Source organism: Cannabis sativa, chromosome 4 (assembly GCF_029168945.1).
Source record: "Cannabis sativa cultivar Pink pepper isolate KNU-18-1 chromosome 4, ASM2916894v1, whole genome shotgun sequence".
Lineage (NCBI taxonomy): Eukaryota > Viridiplantae > Streptophyta > Magnoliopsida > Rosales > Cannabaceae > Cannabis > Cannabis sativa.
The window spans coordinates 38,485,992-38,505,169 of record NC_083604.1 but is presented as its reverse complement, the minus strand read 5'-3'; the positions used below and the strand labels follow the sequence as shown (position 1 = coordinate 38,505,169).

Sequence of the window (19,178 nt, the reverse complement as noted above, 5' to 3'; positions counted from 1 at the left end):
GTAACCTAAAGTTTTCTATTACAAGGACATAAAATGAAATTTTCGTTAATAAGTCTATTCAATGGACTTAACAAAACTTCATGTTCCTAGTATTATAGGTTTGAGTTTATCTAAACCTATGGCTTATGGTATACATAGTAATTACTTACTCTAATGCAAGCAACTTACTTTAGTAAGATGCTGAAGCATTTTCTTTCCAATGGCAATCTATAGAAGCGTCACAACTTCTAGACGTAGATTTTATTTATCTAAGGAAAAGTCTCAAATATTCCAGAAAAGATAAAGCCATGAAAGAATTTCTTAAATCAACAGTGAGAGGTCTCAGATATGCTTTAGTATGCCTTAGACCAGACATCTGCTGTTGAGTGGGAGTAATGAGGAAATATCAGATTAATCCAGGAGAGGAACATTGGAAGACAATCAATTAAACCTTAAGATTAAGAAGAGGAACTGTATGTTAGTCGATAAGGGTGTGTTTAAAACTCTTAGACTACACCACATAAGATTTCGAGACTTACCTTTGTGCTAGAAAGTCTGCTGATAAGATGGTGATTACTCTGGGGGTGGAGTAGCGATTTTGGAGAAGTGTAAAAACCTATCTGAAGTCTCTTAGTCTACCAGGGAGAGACTGAATGTTAAAGTTTCAGGAAAGGTACTTATTCAGTCCAAGGAAAGTTCTATACATTTGTGGCACCGTTCCAACTTGTCTTAACTACTAGTGTTACTTCCTGAATAACCAAAAAGTAGTTTCCAAAAGTATAGAATCCAGTATCCCAAGAGAGTAGACATATACAGAGGAATTTCACATTATAAAGGATTTTGTGATTAAGGAAGAGTAATGGTGGAGAAGATGTTTTGTTTAATTCAACCTGGCAGATCCTATTACGAGGAGTTTACTACTACTACACTTGATTTGTATATCAAGGTGTTGAGATTATTTGAAATGCACATTTTGTTTTATATTAGTGCAAGTGGGAGTTTGTTGGGTTTTGTGCCCTAAATAAAACTCATTTCAATATAATCAGATTCACTTATTAATAAAGATCAAAAATAACATTATATATTGCATGGTTCACATGATTTATTTCATGATTATATATATAATGTATGAATTCTTTTTAAGTCCAGAACATATGAATTTGTTAATGATTATAGTGTTGTCAGCACAGTGGAATATAATCTTAATTATATGTTCGAAAGTTTATTCCCTGATTTGTCAGTTCACTGGATTTAGAATGACATGATAATCAGCGATAGGTATTCTTACACATTGGAAAAGTGTTATGTCCTTTCCAGGGCATTGGCAAAGTTTACCAGCATCGGATGTATGGAGTATACATCGGAAGGGACAGATATTGAACTTTGATTAGATATATTAAAATTTACCGTAATATCTATTCCATTCAATATCACCCGTTGATCCTAGATCAAATGATCTTAATCCTGATATGATTAGGATCGATATGAAGAGTACTATACATGTTCTTTGATTTGTTAGTTAAGCCTACTTTTGTATCAGGGTGATACGTACATTTTGGGAACATGATAGTATAATTGAGTGGGAGCGATAACATAAATATGGAGTCTATAACTTCTATAGGAATTTAGAAGTGAAACGATGATATCCTTCGAGCTTGGCTAAATAGAGATAAATTGTGGAGATCTCATTTCACTTCGCTGAAATATCATTTATACGGAGCTAAGTGTTTTAAGGATAAAATACATTGAAGGTGTAACGGTAACTTAGTGCCTATTAAATGTAGATCATCTATTAGAGGGTCATTGATCAAATTAGGATTATAAAAATGGATAACTAATGACGTATCTATATCGTGGAACATACAGAGCGTTCTATATGACTTAGAGTGCAATTCTAAGTTCTAAGTGTGGATTTAATAGGGAATTAATAGGTTAGGGAATTTACTTGGTAAATTCGGTTCGACTTATTGGAAGCTCAGAATTATAGGCCCATGGTCCCCATACTAGTTGAGACCATACTGCTTGTAAGACTCAGTTAATTGATTTTGATTAATCAATTATAATTCTAAAGTTAGACTATGTCTACTTTATGAATTTTCACTAAGCAAGGGGGAAATTGTAAAGAAAAGAGATTCTAGGTTTATTTATTAATTAAGAGACTTTATATGTCTAAATTAATAAATATATTAAATGACAATATTATTTAATAATTATTTTTAAGTTATTAAATATTTAGAATTGGCATTTAAATGGTTAAATTGGAAAATTGGCAATTTTTGAGAAAATGGTAATGAAAAATAACAAAATGGGAAAGTTGCAAAGTGAGGCCCAATTTCCTTATATGGCCGCCCACTATGCAAGCCCTTTACTATTTTATTTTTCCATTATTTTAATGCCTTACAATTCTAACCTAAACCTAGATGGCATTCTATAAATAGAAAGTGTTGGCTTCAGGAAACTCATGACTTGCACATTGTTTCTTTCAGAGAAAGCCATAGCCACTTTCCTCTCTCTTTTCTTCTCTTCAAATTTCGAAAATTCCTTGAGTGATAGAGTAGTGCCCACACACATCAAGTGGTATCTCAATCATAGTGTGTAAGACTGTAGGAGAATCCAAACAATATGAAGGAGAATCAACATCAAATGAAGGAGAGAAAGAGATCCAGATTCAGATCTTGGTTATGCTCTGCTACAGAAAGGAATCAAGGGCTAGTGATCTGAATGGAAGGAGTCATTATATTCCGCTGCACCCAATGTAATGTTTACTAAACTTTATATGTGTTTATTTCATTGTTTTAGAATTCATATTAGGATGTTAATGAAACATACTTGGTAGAAAATCTAGATCGTGGTAAAATATTTCCAACACTACCATGTTCCCAAAATGTACGTATCACCCTGACCCAAAAGTAGGCTTAACTATCAAATCAAAGAACATGTGTAATACTCCTGAGATTGAATCTAACCATATCAAGATTAAGATCATTTGATCTAGGATCAACTAGGTGATATTGAATTGAATAGACATTACGGTAAGTTTAATATATCTAAATCAAAGTTCAATATCGGTCCCTTCCGATGCTTACTCCATGCATCCAACCCAAGCTTTACTTTAACCAATGCTCTGGAAAGAACATAGCACTTATCCAAGGTGCAAGTAAACTATGTTGTAGATTGTTATATCAGTTAAACCCTGTGTACTGATAAATCTAGGAATATCTATTTAATCACATAATCTTGATTACTTTCCACTGTGCTAACGACACAATAAACAAGAACATAAATGTGATAAGGGTTTGGATGAATTTATAAATCAAATAAACAAGTAAATGATAACATGAACCAAATGACACACAAATGAGTGATGAAAATACTTCTTTTTCTTTATTGCTATTTAAAGAATAAAGATTACATTGGAATGGAGTTTTATTTAGGGCATAAAACCCAACAGTACTGTCCACTGAATTTGTCCCGCTTCCCTCGGCATATTCCTCTTCTCCTGACTCGCGGTCAGGTATCTCTCAATCTTCCCCCATTTCATCGACTTCGATGTCGGGGGCATGCCTAGAGTGAACGAGGTTTTTCACGGGCGGACACCGTGGATTTACTATCGCGAATCTCGATTATCCCTGGTTCAACGAGTTCCTGAACCATTCTTTCTATGTCTTCGGATGATAACGAGCCTAAAGTCATAGTTTTGGTGATAGGGGTTTCTTCTTCAGAGAGTGAAGCTGGTATAAAGCTATCTTCTTTATCCTACTCGTCAACAAAAGCACCACCTCCTGAGTCGAGCATTTGGCTATCCGACAGGTCACTCATCTGAAAGATAGAAGATCTTTTCAGTGTGGTGAAAGTGCGAGAATAATATAAGTGACCTCACCCGCACGAAAAACACAACTTAAAATTTTTAGAAGGTTAGCTTGGCCCCTCAAGAAATGGCTGGGTGTCTCTCAATAACCTAATGACCATGTCGATTACATGAGTATTAAGGTATTGAGACACACCCATCATTTCGAGAAATCCAGCCAACTCTCCCAAGGTGTAAGTTGCACATGTGCAACTGATAGAGTGCCTCAAAAAATGGTTGGGAGTTTCCCAATGACCCAAGGAGCATGCGTTCTTGAGCATGACCATGGAGTTACTGGGAAACACCCACCATTTCGAGGAATCTGACCAATCATGACATGCGACTACATCGCGCATATCCAACTAGCAACGTATCTCTAGAAATAGCTGAGGAGTCTCCAGTGTCCCAAGGAGCATGCATTTCTCGCATAACCATTGGGTCAATGGAAAATCCTCACTGGTTCGAGAAAACCAACTAGTTAAAACATGCGATTAAGCAGAAAAAGAGAAAATTGGCCGTATCTCGCAAATGGCTGGGTGTGTCCCAGTGACTCAAGGAACATGCGATCGCACGCATGAACATTAAGTTACAGTGACACACCCACCATTTGAAGGACCTAACCAGTATTCCCAACAAAAGCATACAGAAAACATAAGGAAAACCCTAAGTTCTAAAACACGGGTTGGGATGATTAAATCCCCAGATTTCCTAAGAATATACACGCGAGTATCCAAGATGTTCATCTCAATACTCGTGAGTATTCAAGACAGCAAGCAAAAAAGATGCGAATACTCGAAGTGTTCTTCCTAAAGCTCACGGTTATACAAATTTCAGGCCAATTTTCTCCTGAGAGTTACCCAGTTTTTAGCAGAGAAATAAGGCTCTATGTGTATTCCCTACAATGACATGCATTTTTCTACTCCCTAAAATTCAAAATGCAGATTGTTTCTCAAAATCAGAAGAAAATTTCGCAAGTAATTTCGAAAACTAACCTTGAGATTCGTCGATTCCCCCTTTGATCGGTTGCGATTGCCTCTGAAACTTAGAAGATTTGAGTTTCTAGAGAAAGGAGGATAGAAATTTGGAGGAAGTTTTGAATCTTTGAAATTTCAGAGGAAAAGGAAGAGGAAAATGGAAATGAGAGGGAAAATATGAAATGGGTTCGTATTAGGAAGCTTAAATACCATTATCCCTCATTAATAGAGATTATGACACGTGGCAAAAGGAATGCCCAAGGTCATCCCATCTAATGGTTATCCACGGACACGCCTACACAAAATCCGAAGAGTTTCGTGACGTGGCACCCTAAATAGGATCAAATGTAATAATTACAGCCGTCATTTTTTGAAACCCTCGATGGGACAACCAAAGGTCACCACCTCGTGACATCTCTTCGCCTGCCTCTTGATTATAGTTTCTCTCATGACCTCATCTGTCAATCGCGAAACTAGGGGCATGCGTTATAGTGAGATTTTCTCACCTAGAAACTCGAGACTGGACTCCTATTAAAAATGACGTGTATTCACTTTCCTCGAGGAGAAATGAGATGTCGATGAGAGAACCCTTGAGTACGAACCTCGCCTGAACCAGACTCAGCGAGATGATGCGAACATGACCGAGTCTAACTGCATTCGTATGGCTTGCATAATGTAGGACCAAGGTACGGTTTTAAGCTCGCATATACTAGGGTGTATGCGAGTATCCTCGTGATCCTCCTACAAAAACATAGAGATCGATTCTCTATTCTGTGAGCTGGTCCCATTGACCCAATAGCCTTGATAAACCGATACAGACTCGCATGTCTTGGTTCTATCAGCTTGTTATAAGTTGTCCATATAAGCGACTTCAAGAGGACGCAAACATCCTAGACTTGACTAGTCTCGAATGCATCTTAAAGCCTGGGAGCTTATGCAAGAATATGAATAGCCAACTTGCACTATAGAAGTCGCATACGTTGGTGTATTTAGTAAATTAAGCTAGAAATTGTTCTTCATTTATTATGTTTACGTTTTTTAGTTTAATTATTATAATTCAATGTATGAACGGATTAATAATGAATTTAATCCATGTGTAAATCATAGGACACTTGCTTTGTATATAAAGGAGTGATCCATCGTGAAATAAGGACAAGACAGAAATCCTTGCAACAGTGGACTAAGCAGACCGTGATCTGACTAAACCACTATACTCTCTTGTGTTCTTTGTATTTCCAGGTTTTGCTAAGTATTTTGTGTCCCTAATTTGAATACTCGCCATTCTGGGTTGAGTACTCGCATATATTTTCTATATTGTTATTATTATAATTTATCTTCGGTGTTGTAAAAATTCCTTCAACAACAATTATACCAGGTAGTTCATACTCCACCATCTGACATGTGTCATCCTCTGAAGTGTAGCAAAATTTCAGGTATAATAGTGATCTACAACAAGAATTTTTCGCTACTCTTGTCTATGGCTACAATTTGTTAGTCGATAGAAAGGAGCTCTGGAATAAGATTTCTAATCTTTGCCACCTTAGAGATCCTTGGATCATTTTTGGAGATTTCAATGCTATGTTTAACTTCCAAGATCGAGTTGGGGGAAAGAAAATTTCAACTAAAGAAATTGAAGATGCTCAAAAATGGCTTTCATGTGGTCAAGTGGATGAGCTCAAATGTTTGGGGGTTCATTATTCTTGGTCTAATAAACATGAGGCTGGTGACAAGATTTTTTCTAAGCTTGATCGAGTGTTCACTAATAACACTTGGCTAATTTCATTTCCCAAAATAGAGGCATGCTTTAAATGGGAGTGCATTTCAGATCACAGTTTTTGTGTAATAAAAAGTAATGATGTGGAGACTGTGGGGTTCAAGCCGTTTAGATTCTATAACCATTGGCTCTACTACCATGGTTTCAAGGAAGCAGTGTGGAGGAGTTGGACAAATTCCCTTAACCAAGCTAGTCTTGTTGGCATAATGCAGAGGCTTGTTCGAGTCAAACAGACTTTGAGAAGGTTTAGCAGAAAAACAATGGGAGATGTTATTGCTGAGTTTAAATAGGCTAAGGAAATTTACATCAAAGCTCAAGAGATGCTTGCCATGAACCCAACTGACAACTTACTGGAACAACAAGAGAAACAAAGCCAGGTGAACTATCTAACTTTTCTGCCATGCTATACTAGCTTTCTTAAACAGCAAAGAAAAATCACTTGGGTGAAATGTAATGATGAGAACTCTAGTTACTTTCATGCTAGCATGAGGAAAGAAGAGTTGAAAATAAGGTACCAACTTTTACTATTGTCGACAAGTAGAAGATGATTATCAGAAATTGCTTGACCATTTCCTTGCTCACTCTAAGAGATTTATGGGGAGTAAGAGCACTGCTAAAAATGATTTTGATACTAGCTGTATTGATCAAGGGGAAACTCTGAATGTGGAACAATAAATTAAATTAATTAGGCCATTTCATAAGGAAGATGTGAGAGAGGCTTTGTTTAGCATCCACTCTTCCAAGAGTCCTGGGCTTGATGGATTCGGATCAGGTTTTTTCAAACGCTTATGGGATCAGGTGGGTGATGACATATCACTAGTTGTGCTTGAATTCTTCCAAAAAGGCTATCTCCCGAGCTCTTTGAATAAAATTGTCATCTCGCTGATTTCAAAAATTGAGAATCCAAAGGCGGCTAGTGACTACAGATCAATAGCATGTTGTAACACTTTGTACAAATGTATCTCGAAGATGCTTTGCTCCAGATTAGCCGAAGTTCTCCCTTCATTAGTCCACAACAATCAGGGACCCTTTATTAAAAACAGGTTACTTGCTCACAATATTTTGATATTTCAAGATCTTTTAAAAGGCTATAATAGGAAGAACATTTCAGCTAGATGTATCATGGAGATGGCCTTTAGTAAAGCTTATGATACTGTTGATTGGTTATTTGTGGAAAATCTCACTACTACAAAATAGACTTTTAGTGTCGGTTCGAGGGACATTTTTTTTTTTTAAAAAACTGACACTAAAGACCACTCCAACTCTTTGGTCTCGGTTTATAACTAACACCTATAATGACTTTTAGTGTCGGTTAGTAGACCGACACTAGAAGTATAACCGAGACCAAAAACATTTATTTAAAAAAATATAAATATAGATTGAGTAAAAGTGTCAGTTCATAACGAAGACTAAAAGATCATTTGGTCTCGGTTATAAACCGACACCTATAGAAACATTTTTTTTTAAAAATAGAATAAAAAAATAAAAAGGGTATAAATAGAAACTTTCTCCCCCTTATTTTGAAAACCCTAAAAGAAAACCCCAACTCTCTCCCTCACCCTCTCGTGTGGCTGCAAGTGAAACCCCAACCTAGCTCTCTCCCTCACCCTTTCGTGCGGCTGAAACCCCAACTGAAGGCCAACCCGAACTCCAGCTCTCTCCCTCAGTGGCGATTAAACCACCAACCCCAAAACCCCTTCTTCTTCGTGCGGCGCCCAGACCAAAGCCTTAAGCGAGCTGGCCGCTCTCTCTCTCTCTCTCTCTCTCTCTCTCTCTCTCTCTCTCTCTCTCTCTCTCTCTCTCTCTCTCTCTCTCTCTCTCTCTCGCATTCCTCTATTCTTCATGCCGCGCTGGAGCTCGGGCGAGCAACTCTAGAAAACCACGAGCTGAGAACCCCAGAGCCCATCTCTCTTCCTCTCTGTTCTATCTCGGCACAACCACGGCCAAGGCCACGATGTCCGTCCACGATCGTCGACTGTCCAAGTGAATTTTAAACACCACGAGCAAGAACCGCAGATCCAAGATTTATTTCTATATTTCAGTGTAATTTTTAGTTCAAATTTTGTTGATTTTGTTTGATAATTGTTTGTATTTAGCAATTATATTTTTGGGATTTGTTTGTGTATTGAGTTTAATGTATGTATTTTTTATTTTGTACTGGCTTTGAAATTGATAAATTGTTATGAAAATTGTACATTTTTTATGTGTTTTAAGAGGTTTTTAAAAATGGAAATTGTTCATTTTACAGTTGTTATAATGCTAAATTTTTTATGTTAATGAGTTTGATAAGGTTAGTAATTTTGGAATTACTAAATCTTATTTTTAATGATTTTTTTAATTCGAAAATACTCATTTAGTCTCAGTTTTAAACCGACACTAAAGAAAAAAACATTTATGTATACTTTAAGTGTCGGTTTTAAAATGACACCAAAACTCATTTGTCTCAGTTTATAACAGACACTTAAAATCTGACTTTTTGTGACTATCGAATAGGTGTCAGTTCTACGAACCGACACTAAAGGTATAAGTGCCAGTTTAAAACTGACACCAAAAGTGCAGTTTGTAGTAGTGTCTGCTCAAAAGCCTTTGCTTCCTGGCTAGATTCATCTATTGGATCATGGTCTGTCTGACAACTACAAATTATAACCTTTTGATGAATGGCCCTATCCAACGATCTTTTAAAGGGGAAAAGGGTTTTCGACAAGGAGAGCCCATGTCACCTTTGCTCTTTGTGCTAATCGTGGAATACCTCACAAGACTCTTAGCTCAGAGTTCCAACAACAAGGGGTTCAGATTTCACCCGATGTGTAAGATTAATCTCAGATTGATGAACTTATGTTTAGTATATGACCTCCTTATCTTTTGCAAGGGCAACATGACATCAGTAAATTGTATGTTTGATGCTTTCCAAAGATGTTGTGATACAACGGGTTTGTCTGCCAACATCTCGAAGTCCCATAACTTTGAAGGAGTTAAGGAAGAATGAAAAGTTAATATTCTCGAGAAAGTCAATATGACTGAAGGTAAATTCCCTCTTAAATACCTTGGGGTCCTTTTGAGACCAACAAGATGAAAAATTTGGGACTGTAGTGTAATTCTTGATAAAATCAATAGTAAGCTTAATTATTGGGCAAGTAAAAACATTATGATTCTTCATTATTATTTTTACACTAATATATAACACAGAAAGATAATAATCATAGTACACGATCAATTTATTATATATGTTTTAGGAATGTTTATTTACATGTTAATAATTTGACAGTTTCTTTAGGTAAGATTAGTTTTTTCTTTAAGTGGAAACTACACATTACATATATTACATGCAAATTTTTACAAATTGAGGGGAGCCGGGCCACCCCATCCTATCAATTACATCTGCCCTTTAGGTATCAAGTACCATAATATATAATATACTATATTGAGCTAATTTAATATTAAATCTCATATATTTTAATTTAATAAATAATATAAAAATTTTCTAATCAGTCAGGGCTAGTGACATTGTTATTGGTGTAGGGTTCTTAAGAGAGTAATAACAATACTCATGTTTTATAACAGAAAAGTAATGCGATCGAAGCAGCAAAATTGAAACGTGTGGCTACTGGCTACAGCTAGTACTTGGAAACACGAAACCGTTCTCAAAACTCAAAAGTAAGATTTCTCTGGAACCCAGTGGGCGATATGGCCATTATTCCATCATTATAATTAGAATGTTTGTGTAAGTTCTTAGCCTTTTTACTTTTTATTTTTTTATTTTATTTAATTATAATGATGTGCTTGCAACTTGCAATAATAGATTTAACATTTTATTAATTACACAAGTCATCCTTTCACTAATTATAAAAAAAGGTATATCCATACCATACCCCTCTTTTTATCCTATTTGTATAAGAATAATCAAAGGGAAAGACTGACGTCCCTAATAAATTGACTTTTAACCTAATTTTCGGTCCCACTTTGATTTAATTAATTAAGAACATGAAATCGTTGACACAAACTTTAATGATTCATTATACTTTCTTAATTGTTAAAAGTTAAAACTTAATCTGCAAACTAACAAAAATAGTCTTCCATCTATTTTGCAAATATCAAATTTTTTTATACATTATATGGCAGTTAGCCATAACTGAGGAGTAAAGCCACTAATTAGGCTAGCTCATAGTAAATTTGGGATGAAAAAGAGGAGAGAAATAAAATTCGAATTCAACACTCCTAACTAATACTTATTAGTAAATTATAATACTATTACCTTATACTATAAACGGAAAGAAACACACAACTCACCTTTATTATTTTTATTAATTATTATTATTTAGATAATGCTTTAGTAGAAGTATTAAAAATGACTTGATATAGAGTCATTTTTTTAAATGGGTGTGGTTGTTTCATTTTATGTCCATATTTAATTTTATTTCTTTCTTTATTTATTTTTTATAATTATTTGTCAAAAATACTTAAGATAATGCTTGAGTAAAGGTATTAAAAACGACTTTATGAAGAGTCATTTTTTTTAATATGTGTCATTATTTTATTTTATGTCCATTGAATATTATTTCCTTATTTAATTTTTTTCACATATATAATTATTTGTTAAAAATAATATTATTTTCTTTTTTTTTTTTAGAAAAAAAAAAAGAAAAAAACTATCATTCACTTCTTTCTTCTTCTCCTTCATCTTTTTCTCTAAAAGTTCTTAAAAGTTACTTATCAAAGAACCTAAACTATAACTAAAACTAAAAACTTTGATATTTTTTTTAAAAGAAAAATAAATCAGTTGAGACTCAAAAATTCTATAATGGTGAAGTCAAAGAACAATGAAAAAATTTGTATATATCTCTTCTCTCAAATTATATGTACCAAAAAATAATATTTTTTTGGTGGATATAAGTATTTTTGACAAATAATTATAAAAAATAAATAAAAAAAGAAATAAAATTAAATATGGACATAAAATGAAACAACGACACCTATTTAAAAAAAAATGACTCTATATAAAGTCATTTTTAATATCTCTACTGAAACATTATCCAAATACTTATATCGACCAAAAAAATTATTTTTTGGTAGATAAAATTTGAGAAAAGAGATATATACAAATTTTTTAATTGTTCTTTGACTTCACCATTATAGAATTTTTGAGTCTCAACTAATTTATTTTTCTTTTAAAAAATATAAAAGTTTTTAGTTTTAGTTATAGTTTAGGTTCTTTGATAAGTAACTTTTAAGAACTTTTAGAGAAAAAGATGAAGGAGAAGAAGAAAGAAGTGAATGATAGTTTTTTTTTTTTTTTTTTTTTTTTAAAAAAGAAAATGATAGTAATATTAACAAAGAATTATATATGAAAAAAATTAAATAAGGAAATAATATTCAATGGACATAAAATAAAATAATGACACATATTAAAAAAAAAAGGTAAATACTATTTTGGACCCTATGTTTTGCAAAAGTTACAGATTGGACCCTGTATGTTTTGTTAAATGACATAATGGACCCTATATTTTCTAAAATAGTAAAAATAGGACCCTGAGCTTAATTTTTGACAACTTTTTTTTTTTAATACAACCAACTTGAAGACAATGCTTAATACGAACAGATACAAAAAATGTAAACAGTTTTGTCATAGCACTTTTAGATCGGATTATAATTAAACTTTATTTTGACAAAAAATCAATTCAGGGTCCTATTTGTACTATTTTAGAAAATACAGGGTCCATTTTGTCATTTAACAAAACATAAGGTCCAATTGGTAACTTTCGTGAAACAGAGAGTCCAAAATAGTATTTACCCTAAAAAAATTAATCTTCATAAAGTGGTTTTTAATACATCTACTCAAGCATTATTATTATTATTATTATTATTATTATTATTATTATATATTTTGAAAGGGCAACACACTTTTATTTTATTCATATTTAAATGAACAACTTCCAAGAAGACATGTGCAAACTGCAATGAAGAAAAACTTGGTTTGTTCCTATAATTATCTCTATCTGTAATCGAGGGTATATATGTTCCTCAAAATAACAAGTCAATGAGTCATGATTTGTTCATACGAAGTACTCGAATTAATACATTCATAAATAGGTTAAACGTACAATATAGACTCTGTTGGAAAAAGTTAAGCATCAATGGAAATATCAAATAAGATTACAACTTTACGACACAAAATACAATAATAATAACATTTGATTAAATATATATAATTAGGACACTATCAAAAAAATATACATAAAATAAGTAATAGTGAAATTACAATATAATCCAAAATAACATATACAACACAATATATCAAATAGCATATAAATATATATAATTATATAAATGATGTGATTCAGATTTTTACATCACAACCATAAATGATAAGTAGAAAACTTATCAAAACTTGAACAAGGTCTTACACTTTTGTCGAAAAACTTATTTTCTCTTACCAAAAGCATGTATCCTCGTCGGACAGAGTATCCTTGTCGCAAGGAAATTTTCGAGCCTTGTGGATTCAGCCACAAGAGAAACAAGATTTTCGAGCCTTAGGGTCATTGATCTGAAACTTTTCGAGTCTTGGGGTCCCTGGTAGAGAGGTGTGAAATTTTGGAACCAAATTTATCAAATTTTTGAGCTATCAATAATTAGGTATAAAATGCATCTTTTCTCAACAGTTTATAACCGATGGGTATACTAATTGTAATATCTCGGAAAATAAAATAATATTTAAATAGACATATTTTATTAAATATGTAATTATTTTGGTAATGAAGTAAGATTATGATCTTACTTAGGGTAATTAGTAAGGATTTATTGAATAATTATAAAACGTAATTTATTAATTACGGAGATTATATTGGAATATGTGGGTATCGAGGATATCATTTTTAAAATAAAAATATTTTTTCGAGCCCGGCGACTGTGAAAATTTAACGATGTGGTCAGAAATATCACGACATTAATGGGAGATTTATTTTGAGGATACTCCGGACTAGTTTAGAATATTAGAATGTCGGTTTGGTGGATTAGTAAAGTTACTATAATGCCCCTAGGGTTTGGTTATCTTTATTTAAGGGTTTAAAGAAAAGGGGGGTAGTTTGGTCTTTTGGTTGAAGAGGGTTTTATTTTAATTCTTTTTTAGTTTTTGTTAGTGGCTGAAATTAGTTAAAGGTATATTATATATATTAGGTTGGTTAAGGTTAAAATGAAAAAAAAAATATATTTAAGATATATCATCACCTCCACCCTTTTTCTCCTACCCGAAACCCTAAGAAGCTTCAACCAAGGATTTTCTTTTCTCCTTCTTTTGCTTAAATTCTCAGCAATTGGATTGTAGTTGCAAGGGGTAGAAAATGCTTTGATATCAAGCTATAATCTTGTTTGTTTTCCTTTGAATTATTTTAGTTAAGATTGAGTTTTTGATCTAGCTATTCTAGAGTTTCATGGCTGTTTGGGATAGCTTGAATCTTGAGCTTATTCTCAAGTTTAATTTGGGAATGTTTAGATACTAATTGATGTATATTGTGGCTGGTTTGGTTTGAATTAGATAATTGAGTTTTTGAATCAAGTTTTGGTTCAAACTTGGTGAAGTTATGAATTGGATGAATTGTGGTTAATTGATGTATTGGATATCTTGTATTTGGTATCTTACACTGTTCTAGAAATGCTATTTAGGTCTGTGTTGGTTTGGTTCGAGCTGGGGAAGAAAACCCAAATTTTTTTTGGTGATTATATTGGAATATGTGGGTATCGAGGATACCATTTTTAAAATAAAAATATTTTTTCAGTCTTGCCGATCGTGAAAATTTAACGATGTGGTCGAAATATCACGACATTAATGGGAGATTTATTTTGAGGATACTCCGGACTAGTTTAGAATATTAGAATGTCGGTTTGGTGGATTAGTAAAGTTACTATAATGCCCCTAGGGTTTGTTTATCTTTATTTAAGGGTTTAAAGAAAAGGGGGGTAGTTTGGTTTTTTGGTTGAAGAGGGTTTTATTTTAATTCTTTTTTAGTTTTTGTTAGTGGCTGAAATTAATTAAAGGTATATTATATATATTAGGTTGGTTAAGGTTAAAATGAAAAAAAATTATTTAAGATATATCATCACCTCCACCCTTTTTCTCCTACCCAAAACCCTAAGAAGCTTCAACCAAGGATTTTCTTTTCTCCTTCTTTTGCTTAAATTCTCAGCAATTGGATTGTAGTTGCAAGGGGTAGAAAATGCTTTGATATCAAGCTATAATCTTGTTTATTTTCCTTTGAATTATTTTAGTTAAGATTGAGTTTTTGATCTAGCTATTCTAGAGTTTCATGGCTGGTTGGGATAGCTTGAATCTTGAGCTTATTCTCAAGTTTAATTTGGGAATGTTTAGATACTAATTGATGTATATTGTGGCTGGTTTGGTTTGAATTAGATAATTGAGTTTTTGAATCAAGTTTTGGTTCAAACTTGGTGAAGTTATGAATTGGATGAATTGTGGTTAATTGATGTATTGGATATCTTGTATTTGGTATCTTATACTGTTCTAGAAATGCTATTTAGGTCTGTGTTGGTTTGGTTCGAGCTGGGGAAGAAAACAGGGGGACACCATGCTATTTAGGTCGACCGGTTGCCTACAGGGGAAAAATTCTCGAGTTTTCTCCGAACCCTGTTTTGGCTCGGGGTGGAACCTGGTACCTGTTTTTGGTTGTTTATGAGCTATTTGATCTATTTTGGAGTTGTTTGGGGCTAGATTATATTTAGTTTTGAATTAGGGTTTTAATCCGGAATTTCGAGTTAAGGTAATCATTGAGTTTTCAATTGTTGTGACATAGGACCGGGGATCGCCTAGCTTGTTTTCCACTCAGATCGGCCCGTACGCTTGAGTTCTGAACTAAGGTAAGAAAACTGGTAAGCACCATATGTTGCTAAGTGTTAACAGTTGAATGATTACATCTTGATTATTATCAAGTTTCTGTTTAAAAGTATGTGGAGCCTAGGTCATGACCTAGGGATTGGGAACGGTTATTACCGTTATGAGTAATTACTCCTGAAATCGCGCATAGGTTTCTTACTTATCGTTTGCTTTATCGGACAGCGATAGTGACATATTCAGCTTGTGTTTAACGAGTGGTAAACGGGTACTTTATAAAGTACCAGAGTTGTGTCTGTAATATTGTGTAAATGTGCACGCAAATTAATTTGAGATTGAATTGATGAACATTACTGGTTATTATTTTATTAACTATTCTTGTTGAGTCTCTGTGACTCACTGGTGCTTTATGGTGTAGGTAAGGGGAAAGCAAAGGTTGAGCAGCCATGAGTTCGAGGTCGTAGCAGCAATGTACATATCATCCGCTGTGGCACGGACCAGTGAACAGGATGCTCTATTTTGAATGTATTTTGGGAATACAAAGTTTATATTGTAAAAACACTATTAAACCAGTTTGTAAATGTTTTGAAAACAGGGGGACCCCATAGTTAATATTACTTATCTTTTATCATAAAGCAATTTTTTATGTTTGTTTTTAATTATAAAAAAAAACTAAATTATCCACACTTTCGGTATAATTATATAGTATATAAATAAGAATTTTATAAAAAAATACACATGTGGCGTCCTTGTTGGACAGGGCGTTACACTAATTATTCCCCGACAATTATATATTGTTGGGTATACTTACTATTCCCAACAGTTTAAAATCGATGAGATTCACTATTTTTTTTTTAAAAAAATATATTTATTATTGACAACGGTTATCCACCGTTGGCAATAGTTGTCCCCACAATTTTTTTAATTCAGAGCTACCCATAAAAAAAACTTCCACGTACCTTTTCCAATGATTTTCATAGTTGACCCTCTTCTAAATCCTTGAGAATAACCCATGTTGTGGTAGTGCACTTAGGAAAGAAAAATAGAAATAGCTTTATGAATTTATATATCAAGCCTAATGTGTTTCTAGCGAGATGCTCTCTTGATAGAAAATATTGTCTACCAAAATGAACCCTAAAGACATCTATTTATAGTTGTTGCTCCTGAATTCGCCCAAAATACGTGGACCAGTCGAAATGGGACACGTGGATCAGATAACTTGTAAATATTTGATAACTCTTTGTGCGCCACAAGGAAAATGCCATTAGCATGGGTCCCGGAGGAGGCACCCGGAGTACAAGGTACTCCAGGAAGCTCGCATAGCGTGAAGCCTCTCCGGGATGTGTCAGGTCTCTCCCGAGCAATCAAGTCGCATTTAATGCAGCATGGGAGGAAGCGTGTTGGGACTGTAACACGCAATAAAGTCTGATGGCACAACCCCCAAACAGCAGCGCTACAGTAATGATCATTTAAGTCTAGCGACGGCTACTCTGCGAAGAGTCACGTCAATCACAAGGAAAAAAGGACATTCTTCATAAAAACCCTACAGCACCTAGGGATTTGACCATGCATCACCCATGGTATATTCATTGGAAATACCCAACTTTATGGATACTTACAGATACATGTGTAAGAACAATTCTAGGGATTACCCCACCAAAACACTATAAATACCCCCTCAAAGCTCATTTAATGGGGTCGAGAATCTTGGGTTGCATAAGAGCAAGAAGAGAAAATACTCACCAAGAACATTCTCTGTATTTATGAGAAAAACATTCTCTCAAGTGTGGAATCTGTATTAAATACATCCATTAATAACAAAGACTCGTGGACTAAGGCTCATTAACGCCCCAACCACGTAAAAATCTTCATCTCACTTTCTTACAGCTCTTTAATATAATCATATTCTAATAGTTGCCGAAAATCTCGGTCAACATTTTGGTGCTTTCATTGAGAGCTGAGGAAAGCTGCTACATAACAAGCATCTGACTTCACAACAATGGTGGAGACAAGAAGTACACGTCATCCTCGCCCTCTAGAAGATGCTCAAGATCCCAATGAGGAAGATGTGGCCTCAAGAGCAGCAGAGGAGTCCGAGGAAGAAGAAGAAGAAATAGTTCCCGATGAGAACTACGAGGAAAACCTCGACGAGTATGCCTACGACGGAGGAAGTTACTCGGAGTTGGTGCTCCTTAGACAGAAAGCTATCGATCATGAAGCTGAGATCGAAGCTCAGAAAGCGCAAAATCAAAAAATGCAGGAAGTGATGCTAGCCATGCAGAAAGCCATGGAGGGAGCTGGTATTCACGTGCATCCCAAGGCAATGGCCGCTGGGCTCGACGAGGAGCCAGCGACGTCTTCGCCTAATTCCCAGCAGCAAAGACCTAGGGAACCTAGCCCTATAAGGCACCCTGCTGAGGAAAATCAAACAAAAAACCCTACTTCTACGCCTGGGCGAAAGAAAAAGGTGCAGGATCCGCGAAGGGTCCGCTAAGATTTCCCTAAAGGGAAAGGTCCGTAGAGGGGCAAGCCCCAGAGAGGGAGTCTTGGCCCTCAGGATCGAGGGGACCGGAAAAGCGTTTCCGTGCACCAGGAACCAGGGGGTAGAGGAAGAAGAGGGCAGAGATGTCCTCCCATTGATCTGAGAAATCAAATCAATGGGAATCAAGGTGACCTCTGGGATCACCTTGACCAAAAAAGATACAGGCCCGTGGTCTCCACGGGCACTGTAAACGAAGGGATTATGGCGGAACTTGCCATACTTCGAAAGGACATTGCTCGAGTCTCCCGGAGGCATAAGGGAGACGACTCCGACTCGGACAGCGAGGATCGGGAGCCATGTGCCAAGCATATCCTGGAGGCGGAGCTCCCCAAAAATTTTAAGATGCCCGAAATGGCGGCATATACCGGGAACTCCGACCCCAGTGACCACTTGTCACGGTTCAACCGTGTCATGACAGTCATGCGAGTCAGCAATGACGCCAAATGCTTATGCTTCCCCCTCACTCTGAGCGGATCAGCGGAGGAATGGTTCAAAAAGCTGGAACCAGGATCCGTGGGTTGTTGGAACAAACTTCAGACCAACTTCCAGAGACAGTTTGTCGCCGCCAGGAAGGTTAACAGGCTGCCCCGACTGCTAGCTTAACAGGCCCTACCCAGGGGTCGAGGAGCAAAAGGTCCTCCAAGGGCAGCACCCGAACGGGAGAGAAGCGCCAGAAGAAGGGGTACACACCCCAATACACTCAGTACACAGAGCTCACGGACTCCCAGGAACGTGTGTACTTTGCCACTAGGCAAAATACGCACTACCAGAGACCCCAGCCGTTGTACAAAGATAGCTCCCGGAGAGATCCGAGTAAAAGATGCGAGTACCACAACGACATTGGCCATAGCACCAATGAATGTAAGAATCTCAAAGACGAGATCGAAAATCTAATCCGCTTAGGCCACCTCTATGAGTGGATCAAAAATAGGTTGCCCTACCTTAATCCAGGGCAGGTGGCCGGGGGTATGCCTCCGGGAACGCCAGGGGGTACAGCAGGAGTATTGCCTCCAGCTGCTCCCGCAGGCGACACCCAGCATATCCCCGGGCTACCGCCCCGGCCTAATGGACGGGTAGCCATGATCTCCGGAGGTCCCCATATCGGAGGAAACACTCGCAAGGAGCGAAAACGATATGCCGAGGCCGCGAAACACAGTGAGGTGTGGGAGGTTACTCAACTCCCAGCTCAAAGGCCTCAGCTAATGGACCAACCCATAACGTTC

At 35.7% G+C, this 19,178-nt stretch overlaps 1 protein-coding gene across 1 annotated transcript; it reads left to right on the top strand.

Moving 5' to 3' along the window:
* The first annotated feature begins 3,640 nt into the window (after positions 1 to 3,640).
* On the top strand, positions 3,641 to 6,864 carry LOC133036916 (uncharacterized). Its single transcript, XM_061113691.1, has 2 exons — positions 3,641 to 3,789; positions 6,234 to 6,864. The coding sequence occupies exons 1-2, from the start codon at positions 3,641 to 3,643 to the stop codon at positions 6,862 to 6,864; spliced, it is 780 nt and encodes a 259-aa protein (XP_060969674.1).
* The last annotated feature ends 12,314 nt before the right edge of the window (positions 6,865 to 19,178 follow it).